The sequence below is a fragment of the Lutra lutra genome, chromosome 7 (assembly GCF_902655055.1).
Source record: "Lutra lutra chromosome 7, mLutLut1.2, whole genome shotgun sequence".
Lineage (NCBI taxonomy): Eukaryota > Metazoa > Chordata > Mammalia > Carnivora > Mustelidae > Lutra > Lutra lutra.
The window spans coordinates 30,376,227-30,393,458 of NC_062284.1; the positions used below are offsets into that span (position 1 = coordinate 30,376,227).

Genomic DNA, 17,232 nt, shown 5'->3' on the forward strand with positions numbered 1-17,232 from the left:
GTCCTGAGTTCAACTCGGTAAAAGCACTCCACACTAGGCCTGGAGCTTACTTTTAAGTTGAGCTATATGAAATTGCTGTTTCTGGACGTCTAAAACAGGGGTCCGGGCGCCTGGGTGGCACAGTCCATTAGACAAAGGACTCTTGGTTTCCGCTTGCTCATGATCTCAGGGTTGTGCTCAGCAGGGAGTCTGCTTGGGGTTCTCTCTCCCTCTCGCTCTGCTCCTCCTGCTCATGCTTTTTCTGTAAAACAAGTAATTTGTTTTTAAAGAGTGTAATCTACCAGAATAGTTAACATGCTTCTGTGCTTCTGATTTTTCAAAAACTCCAGTGCTAATTTTTTTTTTTTTTCCCTATCCTGCCTAAGGCATAGTCCTCCTGCTCCACTGTTTGGGTGGCCCTGGGGACTCAAAATTGCATATTGTTGATCTACTCCGTGGAGGCCAATCAATTAGCCTGTGGCGGCCTCATGGGATTTGGCAGTTCCTACAAGGATGTGAACTTCTTTCCAGCCAGCCACCAGCACATCCCTTGGGGGCGGGAGAAGTCAAGAGCCATGACAGCCCCGTGCCCTACCACACACAGACTCAGTGCACTTTCACCCTTCTTTCCACAGCCTATTTTGCACTTATTTTCGCTATACAACAGGCAGTGATATTGGCTCCATTTAAAAATGTGTGAACTGAGGGTTAGAGAGAGGCGGGTACCAAGTTGTGTTGGAAATAACGTGGGTTTGATGTTAGATGGATCAGCGCCCGCAATGCCTCTAGTGTCCGACGGGCTCAAAGGCCTTGAACCTCTCCGACCTGTTTCGTTTCCTGGAGAACGGCGCTTAATTTCTCCTCCCTTCGTAACAGCTCTCTTAGGTTCAACCCAGGTTCTCCAGGGCTCGCCATTGGGAGCTCGGGATGTGACGAGATGACCCACTCGGAGACACTGCGTGCGCGCCAGGGGGTAAAGGGCTTCGCCCAGCGCGCGCGGAGCCACGGCCCTGCATAAATATCGATATTTTCTTTCCACTGGACACCGAACTGGCTTCGACATGCCCAGGTTCCGGCCGACTGCAACTACCGCAGCGTCTCTCAAAAGCCGGAACTGAAGGTGCCCCGCCCCCGGGAGTGCGGAACAATTGTGCCTTCCCCTCTGCAGGCGGGCCCGGAAAGCTTAAGCGGATACGTCCCGCGCCTGCGCGCCGCCATCTTTTTCAGAAAAGACCGCCTCCCTCCCTCCCTGCCCACGACTAGTAAGCCAAGAGGCGGGGTTCTGCGTCGCTGCGGGCGGTGGCCAGGGCATGGCGACCGCGGATCCCAGCGGGCCCGAGGTATGGATGTCTACCCCGGGACCGCGCCCCGCCGGGACCCTGGACTGCGCAGCGGGAGCTACGGGGCTGCCTTTCGGGCGAAGCGGCAGTGGAGTCCCCCGACTGGGGGAGCGGCTCCCGGCGGTTGTGGAGAAGAGGGGGCCGTACATGGTGACGCGTGCGCCTTCCATTCAGGCCAAGCTGCGTGAGTGCGGCCCGGTGGGGGGTGTCTCTGCCTGGGCGGGCTACCTGGTTCCCCGGGCAGGTTCTGGAGTCCCGCCGGGGCGACCCTGGAGGGGGAGCTGCAGCCCGCTCCCGTCCCCGAAAATCTGTTCGGAGAAAGCGGGCTCCTGGCGTTTGGGGAGACACGGCGGAGTGGGGAAGACCCCCCTGACCCGGGCCCTTTGACTTCCAGAGAAGCATCGGGATCTGGCCAAGGCTGTTCTTCGGAGAAAAGGCATGCTGGGGACCTCGGCGAATCGCCCCGACTCTTCAGCGAAAAGGTCTCAGCAGGCGCCACCTTCTCTGTGCAAGCAGTTTCCAGAAAAGGCCTTGATCCTCAGGCTGGGAGACAGTTCTCCCGTTTTAAGACCGAGCTAGTGATTCACCTGACGCCAACCCGTCTTTTTCACTATTTTAAAATGGGAAGAGGAATGACCTTTTCTTTTCCTTTAAAGATGTAATGATGTCAAGAAAAGGGCTTTGGAATAACAGTTTTGTTAGTGCATAGGATCATTGTCTGGGAGCAGCACAGTGGCTGGGTTTGCTAGGAGTGAAATTAGAAAGCAGTGTGGGAACAGCCAGTGCTGTATTTCTTTTTCAACAGAATGGTAAAGTCTGAGGGCTGAGCGAGACCTTTTCAGAGCCTCTTATAGGTAAGAGCTCAAACTCGAGAAGAGATTTGCCCCCAGAACTTGCAGTTTTTCTGTTCTGTGTTAAACTAAGCTGAAGTGGGGGAGTTTTCCTTCTACTGGAAAGAGTAGGTGTGCTTTTCCTCAGGAGCAGTAGGGGGAGTGGTGTGGGGAAGTGCATATTCCCAGCGGCTGCCGCCAGATACAGGGCAGGCCACAGTGGCTGTGTGACAGGAAGGCCAGACAGGCGTACTACAGTCAGTCCTTCTTCCATAAGGGCAAGGACTCTGGCCTTCTCTGTGAACTGTTGCTTCATCTATGCTTGGTCCCTTCCCTGTCTACCCTCAGGTCAGTGAAGTTTAACAAGGGCTATACGGCCCTTAGTCAGAGTCCAGATGAAAACCTGGTGTCCCTCGACTCTGACAGGTGAGTGGTATCCTTGAAAATATCCCTTGGGGAGTGACTTGGGTAAAACTGCAGATCTCGCCCAAGACCCTTCATGCATGTTCCAGAGCAGTCTTCTTCAGGGCCTTATCCCTTCCCAGGATAGCTGGGTTAGAGGCTCAGGTGCTCATGCTGCCCTTCGATTTGGAGCACTAACCTTGTGTGGGGGAATCATCCTCCCCTCTTACAGCTTCATTGTTTATGACAGTGACCCTGTCCCTGCTGGAGCCAGTGGAAAGAGCCAGTGGTATTCAGGACGGATTCTGGGCTTGAGTTCTGTGATGGTCTTTGTTTCACAAGTCGTCCGGACCCCCTTGCATGCTCTCCACCTCGCCATTTGCAGCTGCGCTCCACAGGCATCCCCCTGAACTGACTGTTTTCCTCTTCTCCTAGTGATGGGGAGCTGGAATCCAGATACTCCTCCGGGTATTCCTCTGCAGAGGCAAGTCCAGAGCGCCTTTCTGCACGGGGCCAGGCTGCAGGCAGCGTCACCGCCACTGCCAAATGCTTGTCTTGTGCCTGCTGTGTGCACGGCACTGTGCCAGACTTCCGGTCTGTTCTCCAATCTTCTGTTCTGCCTTACTCCCCCAGCAGAGGTATAGGTGTCTGAGGAAAGCTGTTGAAAATCCAAGAGACCATAGATCTTTAGGGCTCAAAGAACCTCACAAGTCTTCTAGCCCAGGCAACCACTTAGAAAAGGAATCCTCATGAGAAATCCCACCTAGTGTTTACCAGCCTCTGCTTGCTTGAATGCTTCTTGTAACTGAGTACTTACTCTCTCCAGGAAGCCTTGCTGCCTGCTTTCCCTCCAACACACATACACAAACACACACAAATTCCTTCTTCAGGTAGCTCTTAGAGAATTCTTCCTTATTAATTTGAAGTGTCTCCTAGAGGATGGAGTCAGTGGTCCTAAGCCTGCCCTCCAGTGTCACCCAGTAATTCCAGTGTCCCTTCCTTTGCCTTTTATCTGTGATCAACATTCCTGTCCCTCCCATGGCCATCCTCCACCAAGCTTTTCTTCAGGCCAAACAACTTGTGTTCCTTCAGTTGTTCCCTCAATGGGAATTCAGACTGAGATACCAGTGGGCTGGCCTTTTGCACACATTTCCAGAGTGATGGTCCCAGAGACATGGGGATGGAAAGATGTGGCATGTGCAGCTGACTGCCTTAGATAGAGGCAGAGTGCTAGAGATACGACTGAACGCCACTGGTGTTTTCCTTGTTCTGGAAACCCTTGGCCACCCCTCGAGTTTTTGCCAAAGAGAATAGAAGCAGTTTGTAAATTTTATCCTCCTTGAATATCTGGGTGTCTAAGACTAAACTAAGAAAAGAAAAATTAGCCAAGAGCCAGAGAAAGTTCTACACTATTCCTGACCTCCTTTTCCTTCTGCCCAATGGAACTGGTGAAGCAAGGCTGACAGGTTCCACTTTGCAGAGAACAAAGCTTTGCTGGCATAAAAGCTAACTTGTTTAACCAGCAGTGGGGACAGAGCTGCTCCCCACTCTTATCCTGTGTAACTCCTCTCCCCCACTGTTCTGCTATCACTGTCCCATATTCCTCAGTGTTCACAGGGACCAGTCGTTCTGGTCAGGCTGTTGACTCAAACATAATCTGGAATCTGATACTTACATCAGATGCCTTAGGATTCTTCAGTGAGAACAGTTCCCCTGGGGGTTAACGACACGGCAGCCAGGACGGTGCTGGCTCAGGCTGCTTGGGGCCCGTCGGTGCTGGGTGGGGACATGTAGTCCGGCGATGCATGGAGTTGGCCTGAGGGTAGAGCATGGACAGGAAGCTCTGGTAAGGGCATGTAGGTGTGCCTTTCAGGCAGCAGTCATTTCTGCTTTGCCATGTGGCTTATAGTTCTCTCCTCTTCTGTTCTTAGCAGGTGAACCAGGATGTGAGCCGGCAGCTGCTCCAGGATGGGTATCACCTGGATGAGATTCCAGATGATGAGGACTTGGACCTCATTCCTCCCAAGCCTATGGCCTCTTCAACGTGCTCCTGCTGCTGGTGCTGTCCTGGGGACTCTCCTTCCTGTACCCTCCAGTAGACATAACCCCCTAAGACGGGCCCTGCTCACCGTGTCCTGCAGAGCCCTGTGGGCCCTTCTTAGGTCACGGAGTGCAGTGGGGAGTGCAGTCATCCCCAGAATCACTGGAGGCACTGACCCTCTTGGAAGGTCAGTGACATGCAGTTAACGCCTTACGTGGTGCTTCTCAGGCCAGAGGCCCCCGTCTGGACCATGGGGTGATAGGGTGATAGGTGGAATTCTGCAGTTTTCCTCTGCTGTTAGAGTTTGGAAAAACCACTTTAATAACGGCAGGAACAGAGGAATTCTGATTTCTTGTGGTGACAAAGTTGGCTAAGGAAATCTTTCAGACATCTTGACTGGTGTTTGTCCTGCTCTGTGGAGAGAGAGCTTTTGTGCCCTGGCTATGTTGGATGGTGGTATATGGAAGCAGAAAATAGCACTTTATGGCTTGCAGCTGGGAGCCTTTGAAAAAAATAGCTGAACTATTTGGGACCAGTTTAAGAAATTCCACAATGCTCTGTCTTCCTGGCTCCACGATGGGACCCTCAAGAAAGCATAAAGCAAGGCCCTTTGGCCTTCTTCCCCTTGCACCTGTTTGGCTCTGGCCAGGGAACACAGCACGCTGCTTGATGGCACAGCAGGATCAGGCTTCCAGAATCCCTGGACCCGGACCATCCCCAGCTGGCTTAAACTGTGTGGGCGGGTTAATGACTGGTCAGCCCACCCCTAGTTGGAGAAAAATTGCTCCGCTATGTACATATTTATTTATTTTGTCTTTCTCTGGTCACCATTCTTTGCCTTGGTCTTAGCTAGTTCAACATCCAGTCTTTTGAGTGTCAAGGTTAGGTGAAAGGACTGGAGCTCCCTGGGAAGCCTGCAGGTGTGGGTGACCAGCAGAGGGAGTGGCAGGGATCGGTCAGGTGCCTTCCTATTTAGCTTCTGAAACTTGAGAATAGCAATGGGTGAGAAGTGTACTGGCCGGGCTGTGTGAGGCTTTGAGGTGGGCAGAGGCTCACAGGATCGGGGGGAGGGACGCGTGCTGCTCCCAGGGGCCCCTGCCTGAGGAGATCATTGGCCATTGCAGAGGGCTTCCCCTTAGATACGGAGGATTGGGCTTTACAAGTAAACCTCTGGGGCACCCCAGCCTCAGCCCTGTGGGAACACAGCTGAGACAGGCATAATCTCCCCCAGTGACCACACCTCCACCCCAGATGGTATCTCTTGCTCTACCAGTCTTTTCTAGACTTGTTTTCAGTGGTTCTTTTTTGGGGGTGGGGGAGGCACAGCTCATCTAGAGCTGTGGTGAGAACTGAAGGTGAGTGGACACGGCTCCCAGCCTAAGGGGCATGGTAGTCAGGATTGGGGTGTGGGCGCCACACGGGAAGTGCCTGATCTGGTGATTTATTCAGTGTCCTGCGGCATCTAGAGAAATGAGGGCTGACACGGACTCTTGTTCTACCACCATGAGGTGATTGGAAGGCTGAGGTCAGATGATGAGGGTAACCTGTCAGTGCTTGATTGGCCTCTATCTTGGTGCTTCTGTCAAATCATAGAAAGTTGAGAAGAATACATGGTACCCGGAGGGCTGTGGTTAGTATTTTCTCATCTAGTAGCATCACAGCAGGTGGGAGATGGGACGGAGGCCTCCTCAGGCACCCCAGGGTCTGGGGAATTGGGGAAGCAGACGGTTTTGGGACTGGGACTCTGCAGTGCCACACTGCAGGTGCCTCATGTGCTGAGCCCTTGGCGCTCGTGCCTGCAGGCATCTGAAGACAGGAGGAGCCAAGGGCTCCTCCATAAAGACTGTCTTCAGGCTGTCATGGTTTCTGCAGAGGTGCCAGAGTGCACATGAAGAGAGGGCACAGATGCAGGGCAGTGTGGAGAGACGGTGGTGGTGGCAGGAAGGCCAGTGGGGCCACGTTTGTGTGGGGAAGTTGGTTAGGACAGAATTAGTTAGCAGTAGCTGTGGGTGAGGGTGGCAGCAAGACCCCAAGACCAAGGCCCTCCAGATGGTTGTTACTTTAAGTCAACACGGATGTATTTGAATCTGTTCCTGATGACGTTCCAGAACTGGTTGACTCCATGTGGAAAACATTATCTTTGTGGGGAAAGTTGCAGAACGGGGATAGGCAGGGTAGAAATGGTCCGTTGTTTGGGGCCAGAGGTCCCAGGCTAAAATGTCACCAGTAAAGGCACCAAGGTGCCTACAGCCAAACTGCCTTAATTCAGAGCTGGGTAATCTGCAGGTCACAGTGTCCGGCGGGGGGGAGGGGTGTACTCGCAGTTAACCTCACAGAGGAATATGTGTACAGTGTTTACAGAGTACTCTACAAAACTCTTGGCTTAGGCTTCTACAGCTCTGGAAGTTTTTAAGAATAAATACAATCATGCTAGTTGAGCTGTGTCTGTGTTCCATAGGATTTTAAAGCAAGGCCTAGACTACAGCCCTCTGAATTGTGAAAGGACCCTCACAGCCCCAGTTGTGGCCATTCCTCATAGGACCGCCCGCTCCCTGCTGTTCCCAGTGGGCACCATTGTCAGGCCGGCACCATTGGAGGGAGCAGGACTTTGCACAGCACTTCTCTCCAGATGGTGTTCCTTTTGGCAGACCCTTCCTTTTGTCAGGTCATCTTTTGTTTTTAGCTGAAGAAAATCTGGAGGCCAGAAAAAACCCCTAAACAAATTGGCCAGAACTTTTCTGAAGGTAGTTGGCTAGATTTCCCTGGTGCAGGGGGGTCTAGTATGGGCAGCCACCCAGAAGGATCCTTTTATGCCAGTGTGAACCTTACTCTGCAGGAAGGCCTGAACAGCCTGGGGCTCTGCTTAGTCTGGGGTGACAGGACCTCAGACAGCTGCACCACCTCCTGCAGAGGCGTATCCATGTCTAGAGGGTGGGTAAGCACGGGGAGATGATGTTCTGTACACTTCCCTCCAGGTTAGAAAAACTAGCTAGGTTTCTCTTCACAACACAAATGGGATCACCCTGTCCCTGAATCCCCAGTGTACAGCGACTGAGCGTGTTCTAAAGAAGTGACTGACAAACTTTCTCTGTGAAGGGCCAGTCACTACCGGCTGTGCAGGCATACAGTCTGTGCGGCTTCCATTTTGCTACTGTAGCCTGAAAGCGCTGGGCCAAATGTAAGGGACAGGTGTGGTCTGATCCAGCCTGCTGGCCTTGGTGGGCTGATCCCTGCCCTGAGGCCAAGTGAAAACAAGGAATCTCGCACTACCTGTCTTTAGATTCACCTTCCACGTCTGCAGGACCCGAGGTCATCTGCAAGCTCTGCCACTAAGGCTGAAGTGGGCTGCCCCTCCCATATGTTCTTATTAAAGGGCTCTATACATACTCACCTTGGGAGCTGTTGGAAGCAGGAATTAAAGCAAAAACTGGACGTCCAATCCAGGAAAGGCTCGATCAGCCCACTTCAAGGACTGGAACGCTGAAGGCTGACTGCTCTTACAGCCTCAACACAAGTGATCTTTTAATTGCTTTGACAGAGCCAGAGGGTGACAATGAGTAGTATTAGTCCACAGGCCTACTCTTTCCCCTCCTCTGCAGCTGAGGAAATGGGCAGTCCCAGGGCCAAACCCTGTTCTTAGAAATTAACTACCTACCCTCTTGCTGTGAGTGATGCTGAACAAATTATAGATTTTTACCAGCTGCCTAATGCTGTGGGCTGGAACAGAGCTCCCGCCTCCAGCCTTGAGGAGAGCCTGGCTCGGTACGGTGAGAATACAAGCGGAGTTTCAGGTCTTCGTCCTCACCAGGGCCCTCCTCCCAGTAGAAGAATGGTTTATCCAAGGCTTGCTCTGGAGTCATTACCTTCAAGCTCACTACTCTACCCCCGCTCTTCCAGGGCATACCCAAGTCCAGGGCAGGGACGGGTTTGGAGCTGGGCCTGAGGAGAGGCCGGCCAGGACTTAGGGTAACTGTCAGAGGAGAGCCAGGAAGGCTGTGGCCTCTACAGCAGGCAGCAGGCACGGAACATCAGTAGGTCATCGGGCACAGAGAGCTTCAGTGAGACGCTCTCATTGGCCCCAATGAAAAGCACCCCACCGCGCTGCAAAGGGATTGGCGTCTGGGCTGTAGGACTGCTGGCTGTCACTCTCCCCTGGACCACCAGTAGGATGCTGGCAGAGTCCACTGCCAAGACTTTGTATTCAGTGATGGAGCCGGGGACCTGGGCAGGAAGAAACGACAGGATGGTGCAGCTTGTTTTCTGTGCCTGTCAGCTTCCAGGGGGAGGCCCAGGACAGCCTCAGGGGCAGCGAGAGGGAGAGCATGGCCACCTTCTCCCCCACTGTTCAGGCTCTTGTCAGCATGGAGGCCCATGTCTGGTCCCTGGTACAAGGAGGACTGGGCGGGCCCTGTGGCTGTGGCTGTGATGTGTGGCACACCCCACCCCACCCCCGCCGACACCCAACATCCAAGTGTGCTTAAAAGAAAGGGAACACTGCCCCAGGTGTACTCTACACTGTGGCCCTTGCCAGGCTTTTTCATGCCATACGAAAGATACTCACCATAGCCACCACCACCCTCCACTCACCTCAATTTTCATGACAGTGAAGTCTGGCACAGGGGGGTCGTAGATAGAGAGGTAGGGGTCTTCCTGACTCCGAGTTGGAAGAAAGAGCCTGTCCTTGCTGGGGATATAGCTGAGCATCTCACATAGGGTTGGCACATCAATGAACTTGGGTGTCAGGCCAGCACGAACCGTGTTGTCTGAACATGCCATGCACTCCACACAGTCTGGGGACAGATAGTTGTCATGTGCTAACTTGATGAAGGATGTCTTGGAGTTTGGCTCACCAGGGCTGGGCCTCCTAACCTGAGGGCCATGAACCCCTTGCAGAGTTATGCAAAAATGTGTGAACTGCACCATCAGGAGAATGGGCTAAGATACCGAAAACAGGTGGTAAGTCACGTCATGTTAGCCCCTGGGGGAGCCCCAACCTTCCCCAGACTATTCTACCACGGAATCCTATCCGTGAGTAGATAAATAGCCAATAGTCAAAATGTGACACCTTTCTGTGGAAATGTATTTTCTCACAAAAATTTCTCGATAGATAGGACAGACAGGCTGAAGTGATGCAGGGGAGAGAACAGCCTCGATCCAATGTAGCCTGGGTTCAGATTGCTCCCACACATGCAGACAGGGTAGCAGGAGAGTATCGTGACCTCACAGGTCCATGTGAAGACTCAAGTAGTGTCCAGCACTAAGCTGGCATTCTTCATTCCTACTGGCCACTACCCAGCCCACCCCCAGGAAGCCTAGGTCAGACCTGGTGGGACCTTAAAGGTCTCTCTTTGACCTCCCCCTCCCCCTTTTATCTAAATGAGGAAGCAAGGCTTGGTAATGGGGCTCGCTGCTAAAACATGGCTCACCTTGGGGCACCTGGCTACCTCAGTGGAGCATGCGGCTCTTGTTGATCTTCAGGTTGTGAGTGCAAGCCCCACACTGGGTACAGAGATTACTTAAAAACGAAATCTTAGGGGCACCTGGGTGGCTCAGTGGGTTAAAGCCCCTGTCTTCAGCTCAGGTCATGATCCCAGAGTCCTGGGATCCGGTCCTGCATCGGGCTCTCTGCTCAGCAGGGGGCCTGCTCCACTCCTCCCCCATCCCCCCACCTGCCTCTTTGCCTACTTGTGATCTGTCAAATAAATAAAATCTTTAAAAAAAACACAAGTGTGGCTCACCTCCTTTCAGGTAGGCATGGGGCACATTAGCCTCCAGAAACATGGCCTCTCCTGGCTTCAGGGTAAGCAGGTTCAGGAAGTAGATGGCAAAGCATCCAATATCACCGGGATACTGCTGGTGCAGCTGCAGTAAGAGCTCCCCATAGATGTCTTCCATATTGTTTCCAGTAGCCACTGATGGTCACAGAGCACCCCAAGGCCACTTAGGAACTCTCAGTGGTGTTCACAGCCCCACCCTGGCCATCAAGTCCTGGGGAAGTCTCTGCCCAGGGAAATCCAGAAACAGGTGGGTGTGTTCTCCCAGCCACGTCCCCACCCTTTGGGGGCCCGCCTTCCTTGATCTTCCAGCCCATACAGGTGCCATTTTCCCCATTCTGACTGCCTATATGCCCAGCATTATTCTGGCCACTGAAAGGGCTAAAGTTTGGGGCCAGATAATCCTTTGTTGTGGGGGCTGTCCTGTGCTTTGTAGATGTTTCAAAGCATCTTTGGCCTCTACCCACAATATGTCTCTAGACAAGTGCCAGTGTCCCCTGATTGAGAACCACTGCTATAGAGCTTGATCTATTAGGGGATAACCCAAGAGTTCCATATGGGGTGAACAACTGTCCCAGACAGACCAGGCCCTTCCCTTTTTTAGCCCAGAAAGCACTGTGTCTCAGAAAATCACTAAGTCCCGGGCAAATCGAGATAGTTGGTCACCCCAGAGAGCAAGAGGCAGAATATGCCCAGGACCAAAAATGTGTCCTCAGCCTGGGCTAGAGTAGTGGGGGAAGGCTTTGGAAATGAGGGGAGGGCAGGGAGGTGAGCTGAAATTTCTTGAGTGTGCAAAGAAGTGGGGAGGGCATGAGTAAATGAAAGCTTAATGTGTCAGTGCCAAAATGAAGAAACCAGCTGGTCTGGATTGGAGGGTGGTTCTGAGTCTTCACAGTAAGACGTGAATACCACCTCTGTGCTAAGTGCTGGAAACACACAAAAGCCAAAGAGCCAAGTCCCTAGCCTGGAGAAAACCCCAGCTGTCACAAGCGTGTCTGTAATGATATAGACTCACAGGTGCTAGAAACAAGGGGTTCTGGGAGCTCCCGGCAAGAGTAATCTGTTCTGTCGAGAGTGCAAGAGGCCCCAAAGGGGAGACATGGAAGCAGAGACAACACCAAAAACTAAACGAAACAAAAAAAAAAAAAAAAGAAGAAGAAGAAGAAAAGAAAAGAAAACAAAGGATACGTTTGGGTAAAATAATTCTCTGTGGCTCAGAGGTAGCAGGCGAAATGTGTAGAGAGAGAACCAGAAGAGCTCCGGGGTCTCCGAGAGAAGGGGACAGGGCCTCATCAGGCATGCCCCATAAGCTCACAGCCGGAGTCCTTCCTGCCTTGCTTGTGTTGACTTCCCATGCAAATGTGACAACCACACCCATCACAGTCATTTCCTGAACTCTCCTTAGTTAGCACAAGGTTGGGCACAGAGCAGGTATTTAAGGAAATGTGTGTGTGTATGTATGTGTATACATATACACCAAAAAAAAAAAAAAAAGTAAAGATCTACTGATCGAAAGTTCTGGGCTTCAGGCCTTCCAAGAAAAGGAGATGAGGATTCCCTTGTCCCCTTCCTGCTCTCTAGCCCCAAAGTACAAACCCAACCACAGGGAGCAACTGTAGGCCCGAGGACGTCTCAGAATGCCTAGGTGGTAAGACCTCCTAACAGTCGTCCCAGCCCATCTGTCTCCAGCCCTCTAGAGCCAGTTAGGAAGCAGCACTCAGCTAAGGGCCCTACTCCACAATGACGGAAAGAAATGCCCATTGCTAACAGCCCATCTAAGTCATCTAAGGCCCATTTTGGTGTTCCACTTGAGCCAAAGCTCCACGGACTAGTGTCTGCGCTGGGGCCAGGCAGGACAGGGCACTGCACCCAGGCCCACCACACCCACCTTGCTGGGAGATCCGCTTCACCAACAGGTTGAGCTGCTCCACCACCACCTTCTTCTCACTCTTCATCAGGTGGGAGAAACAACTCTGCAGAGCTGAGGCCGCCGACTGGGAGTCACTGCTCGAGCTCTGCTTCAGCTGTGCCGCTGCATTATCTCCAATCAGAAACTGGAATTCAGGCACCTCTGCAGGAAGGCCAGGCCAGGGCCCATGTCAGGACCAACAAGATGGAACCCGAAGAAGCAGGAAGTCTGAGGAGGCCTCCCCATCCCATCCCTCACCAAGGAGCCACACAGTGCTAAGCAAACTCGGAGGTGAAAACCGACTGCTCAGCACCAGCCTCAGCAAGCACACCTGAGCCTGGTCTCACAGGCCCACTCCATGGCTTCAAGAATTCATCGGGCCGACCAGCCCCTCACTTCCTATGACACTTAGCCTCTGTTCTCTGCCACTGTTCCAGCTCTGCCTGGGGTTGCCCATGCATCGTAGGCCCAGTATGCATGTTCTAGCATTTTGCCCAACCTTACTTGTCAGAAACGTCACAATTTCCTCAATGGGCCGGAAGCCACACAAGCCCTGGAAGGAGGTGAGGGCAATGGCCATCTCTGGCTTATGGTTGGCATCAGGGTAGTGCTGTGGAGCCTGCAGATGCAGTTTCTCTGCCAGCTCCTGTGGGGTGGCCAGGAGAAGAGGAGGATGGTCAAGGTGCAGTCATCACTTAGCAGGACACCAGTCCCACCCGGCCCTTGCTCTCCACCCTCCCAAGTCGCCAGACAGCAGTTGGCTTCATACTTTCAGCAATGAGCCCAGTCAGGGCATAATGTAGAAACTCAGGGTTCACTCAAACCAGGGCAGGAACACAGGCCAAATCTGGGGGAGACTTTAAGAGGCCTGGACTGGAAATCAGGAAGCCCAAACACCAAGCCAAGCTCGGACACGAATAAGCAGTGTGACTCTGGCTACATCCCTGTCTTCCTGGGTCTTACTCTGCCCTCTAGAAATGACAAATTTGGACAGACAAATGCCTAGGAGCTGAGGCAGCAGCTAGGATGCCTTCCCTGCTCTGGAAGGTGAACTCTCCTAGAGAGCCAGCGGGGAAAACAGCAGATATGAATAGTCCTGGGTTGCATGAGGGGAACCCAGGGAAGGGCATGGAGCAGCTCTCTGACACAGGCTGGTCAGCTGTCCACTGAGACTTAGCTGCCAACCTGAGTCACCAGCATCCAGCCTTCCAGAGCTAAACTGGGAGTCGTTAAGCCTAGATTTAGCTTTGGGCTGGAGTGCAGCGTGGGTGAGGTAAAACACAGCAGTAAAAGTAGGGGGAGGGCCTTGACATGAGTTCTGCTGTACCTTGACCTCTGCACCCCACTCCGGTCCTATACCTTGTTAGGGTGTGCCTGGATGGACAGCGCCGTTTCAACCGAGAGTACTTTGAAGAGGAAGGGCAGCTTGCCATCAAAGGTCTCCTTGACCTTTGAGCCCAAGCAGTCCTGGTTCTCAGAGATCCACTGGCTTAGGGTCTTCTGTGAGAATCGATTGTCAAGGATCTTGGCATCTCCCCGGGGGTGGGACCCCATCCACAACTAGAAAAACAGGAAAGTTGAGAGGGAAAGAGGAAGAACCTGGCACCACCAACCTGAATCCTGAATGGAGCCTCCCGTGCCTGGGTATAAATGTTCATGCCATCACAGGCATACAGAAAAGCAGCAGACCCCAGGACACCAGTAGTGCAGAGAGACCCAGTTCAGGCTCTGCCTGCAACCAGATGTGGAGGCCTGGGCTAATTACTTCTAGTCAGTCGGTCTCAATGTTCTCATCTGTCCAATGAGAATGACACCTGCACTGTCAAGGTCACTAAAAATCTCTCTCAGATGGCTCTGGGAAGTGTTAACATTCACTTATTCCAATCTCAAAAGTGGAGGCCTTACTATGCTTTGGCTTTATCTCACCTAAATGATCAAGAAAAATACATATATTAGGCTATTAAAATGTAAAACCTAGTCAAAGTAAAACTTTTAATTGTCCAAGAGGGTTGAATTAAAATTCATTAAGTGCTGAGAGTTCTTGGGGCAGGGGGCGGGGAGAGGGTACCAGAAATCGGCCTATGATGACAAAACCTCTCTTCTTTTGGTACTGCCATCTGGATTCATCACTTTCTGGGATCTGAAGAGCCAAGAATAGCCTCCTCCCTCTTGCTGCTTCCCTCTCCCAGCTGATCCATGTGACTTACCCCAGGCCCTCTGAATGGAGAAATCCCTTGGTCTCACCTGCTGTTAAAGTGAAATACAGAGGCTCCTGGGCGGCTCTGTCATTGCCTGGGATGGAGCCCTGCCTTGGGCTCCCCACTCAGCAAGGAGCGGGCTTCTCTCCCTCTGCCCCTCCCAACTCCTGCTCTCTCACACTCTGCGCTCTCTAATAAATAAATAAAATTTAAAAAAATATATAAGGTGAAATACAACCCGGGTCTCACCTCCGCATATGGCTTGTCCTCTGAGATCTGGGCCTGTGGGTCACTGCTGGCCAGCAGCCGAGCCACTTCACTGCTGGAACCCATCTTCCCCCAGGCATAGTGCTGCACCGTACAGGAAAGCGGGAATACTGGGGGCAGGGGAGCAGAAACAGTGGGTCAGCTTCCACTCCACTCCTGAGGCCTGACCCTACGGTCTTGGGAAAACTAGACACGGGCTGAGGGTTCTGTCTGGGGGACAAAGTCAAATAAGGGGTCTGTAGGTTGTTGGGACCCTTCTCCGCAGGCGAGATGTTCCCATCTGTAAAGCGGACAGTAAGGCTTCTCCGCAGACGTGAGGGAGATAGTTGTGTGGAGGGACGGGGAGGGAGCGGGAGGAACCTCTTACAGGACACGCCGTCTCGAAGTGACCCACGCGCGGCTCCTCCCCTCAAGACCCTCCTGCGAGCGCTGAAATAATGGCTCAATCCCTATCGCAGGTGCCCCCTCCTCTGTCCAGAGCCCATCCGTCTTTCCGCAGAGTCACAAGCCTGGGTCCCACCTGGCATATCAGGTCGGGAAAGATCCCCGCGACGCAACCCACCCCCACGTTCCCGTCAGCACCCCAGTCCGCAGCCCACCTTTCTGAACCGCCATCCTCGGGGTACCGGCCCAGGCTTCTGGCACGTATGCCCTTCCCGTCAGCACCCGCGGCCCTACTGCTCCCAGAGCTTTATGGGAAATGTAGTTCCTCGAGAGCCTTCTTGGAGGCTCATGCGCCTTGCGAGAACACTCCCCGAACTCCGAACACCTTTTCTGGCTCCAGCTGTCACGAGGAAGGAGGCTCCAGCAGCTCAGAGACTTCCCGCCCGCAGTCCTGGGTCTCAGTATTCATTCGTTCGTTCCTTCACCGGACACAAATTTACTGAGCACTAGCAAAATGCCATGGGCTGACGATACAGCCGAGAGCAAGACAAAGATCCCTTTGCCTTTATAGAGCTTACATTCTGATGAAGGGAAGACGGGCAAATAAATAAGTATAATAAATAAGTAAATCATATGGTATGTTGAAAGATAAGTGCCACAGAAAGTAAGGGGGGGTGAGAGTGGGAAGCTGTTTGCAGAATTTTAAATGTCTTGGTCTCACTGAGGAGGGGAGGCTTGAGCACAGACTTAGAGGTGAGGAGGAATGTTCTGGCAGAAGAAATAGCTTGAGCAAAGACTCCACGATGGGAACTTGGGCACCTGGGAATGTGCCTGTCCTATTCTGGAGTAAAGAGCAGAGAGGCCAATGTGTGTGTGGAGCAGAGTGAGCATGTGTGTGTGTGGGTGCAGGGTACACGTGGGGTGGTCAGAGAAGAAAGGCAGTGGGCAGAACTTCGCAGGCTATTGTGAGAACGTCAGGTTTTACTGAGTAGTTCAGTCAGTAGCAAAGAATTGCTGTGATCTAAGTAGGGACTCACTGATGCTTGATGATGGTAAATGTCACATGCAAGGCCCTTAACCACCTCAGTGTCAGTTTCTTCCTCTATAAAATGTAGATAACAATGTCAGCCTGACAGGTGTGTGGGAGAGTGAGATGAGATGGTGTGAGGTGCAGGAAGGCAGTCAGTGCTTGGTGCTCCTCTGATCCTCCCTGCCCTAAGTACTGCAGATGCAAAACCCCAGTTGCTCCTCCAGGCTGAGCTGCTCACCTGTCACACACACACAAGCCAGGGAGAATCGCCTGGAGCTCTGCACACTGAAGGTTGGGCTGGGCCTTGTTTGGGGAGTAATGTTGCTAAATCCTCTGGAAATAGGCCCTGACATCTGGAACTCAGTCAGCAGCCCAGAAGGAGGGCAGCCAGTTGAGATACCTGGAATGAGGGACTACAGTCCTGATTGTGCTTCCCTCTGCCCCTTCCCCAATTTGCAATCTCTACCTCACATGCCCAGCGGAAAGAAGAAGTGCTGTTTTCTCTGAAATGTTCTGCCTGGCTGTGGACATCCCCCTCCCTAGGGTCCCCTAGCTCAGATAAATCAGCCTGCACTTCACAGGAAGCTTCAGCATACACTAAGGAATAATAAAATGGAAAATACAAGAATCCTACAAACAGCACATCTCACATACCTCCTACCTTTGAATACCTCTCCTTCTCCTCATCCCCACTCCCCCAGCCAAATGAGCCTTCTGGGAGAAGCTGGAATTTAGACAGTAAAGAGGAAGGTAAGAAAAGTGGGTGAGGTAAACAGTAAATATTTACTTATTACCTATCATGTTCTTGGTACTATGTTAGTGCCAGAAATGTAACAGTGAGCAAAATAGACCCTACTCCTGCCCTTGTGGAGTTTATAGTCTAGTGGGAGAGATAGACATAAACAGATAACCACTAATACGAGTATATACTTACAATTTGCAATACCTCTTATGAAGCAAAACTACAAGGTAATATAAGCATTTGTTGTGGTGGGCGGAGGTGATCTAACCTATAGAGTGGAGAGGCCACTCCTGAAGATGGGGCATCTGAGCTTGGATAAAAGGATAAGTAGGGGTT

The 17,232-nt window shown here is 52.3% G+C and overlaps 2 protein-coding genes across 6 annotated transcripts; one reads left to right on the forward strand and one right to left on the reverse strand.

Moving 5' to 3' along the window:
* The first annotated feature begins 358 nt into the window (after positions 1 to 358).
* Positions 359 to 7,025, forward strand: FAM219B (family with sequence similarity 219 member B). 4 transcript variants are annotated; one of them, XM_047735717.1, is made up of 5 exons: positions 359 to 1,503; positions 1,714 to 1,801; positions 2,498 to 2,575; positions 2,987 to 3,145; positions 4,486 to 4,623. In XM_047735717.1, the coding sequence occupies exons 1-5, from the start codon at positions 1,290 to 1,292 to the stop codon at positions 4,487 to 4,489; spliced, it is 543 nt and encodes a 180-aa protein (XP_047591673.1). In that variant the 5' UTR covers positions 359 to 1,289; the 3' UTR covers positions 4,490 to 4,623. The 4 variants fall into 4 exon arrangements, with proteins under 4 accessions (XP_047591673.1, XP_047591672.1, XP_047591671.1 ...); XM_047735716.1 differs by having other exon boundaries at positions 362 to 1,503; positions 4,483 to 4,619; XM_047735715.1 differs by having other exon boundaries at positions 401 to 1,503; positions 2,987 to 3,035; positions 4,486 to 7,025.
* Positions 7,026 to 8,084: 1,059 nt separating this feature from the next.
* Positions 8,085 to 15,450, reverse strand: MPI (mannose phosphate isomerase). 2 transcript variants are annotated; one of them, XM_047735709.1, is made up of 8 exons: positions 15,340 to 15,446; positions 14,723 to 14,850; positions 13,635 to 13,835; positions 12,780 to 12,921; positions 12,255 to 12,437; positions 10,331 to 10,504; positions 9,180 to 9,382; positions 8,085 to 8,813 (listed from the first exon to the last, which is right to left on the reverse strand). In XM_047735709.1, exons 1-8 carry the CDS (start codon positions 15,353 to 15,355, stop codon positions 8,595 to 8,597), a joined length of 1,266 nt encoding a protein of 421 aa, XP_047591665.1. In that variant the 5' UTR covers positions 15,356 to 15,446; the 3' UTR covers positions 8,085 to 8,594. The 2 variants fall into 2 exon arrangements, with proteins under 2 accessions (XP_047591665.1, XP_047591666.1); XM_047735710.1 differs by lacking the exon at positions 10,331 to 10,504 and having other exon boundaries at positions 15,340 to 15,450.
* Between the last annotated feature and the right edge of the window lie 1,782 nt (positions 15,451 to 17,232).

Coding starts and splice junctions, on each gene's coding strand:
- MPI (XM_047735709.1), bottom strand. Junction 10,505..12,254: donor GAAGCGGATCTCCCAGCAAG/GTGGGTGTGGTG, acceptor TGTGACCATCAG/TGGCTACTGGAAACAATATG. Junction 9,383..10,330: donor CCATGCCTACCTGAAAGGAG/GTGAGCCACACT, acceptor ATCTGTCCCCAG/ACTGTGTGGAGTGCATGGCA.
- FAM219B (XM_047735713.1), top strand. CDS start 1,290: ATGGCGACCGCGGATCCCAGCGGGCCCGAGGTATGGATGTCTACCCCG. Junction 2,576..2,986: donor GTGTCCCTCGACTCTGACAG/GTGAGTGGTATC, acceptor CTCTTCTCCTAG/TGATGGGGAGCTGGAATCCA. Junction 3,036..4,482: donor CCGGGTATTCCTCTGCAGAG/GCAAGTCCAGAG, acceptor TTCTGTTCTTAG/CAGGTGAACCAGGATGTGAG.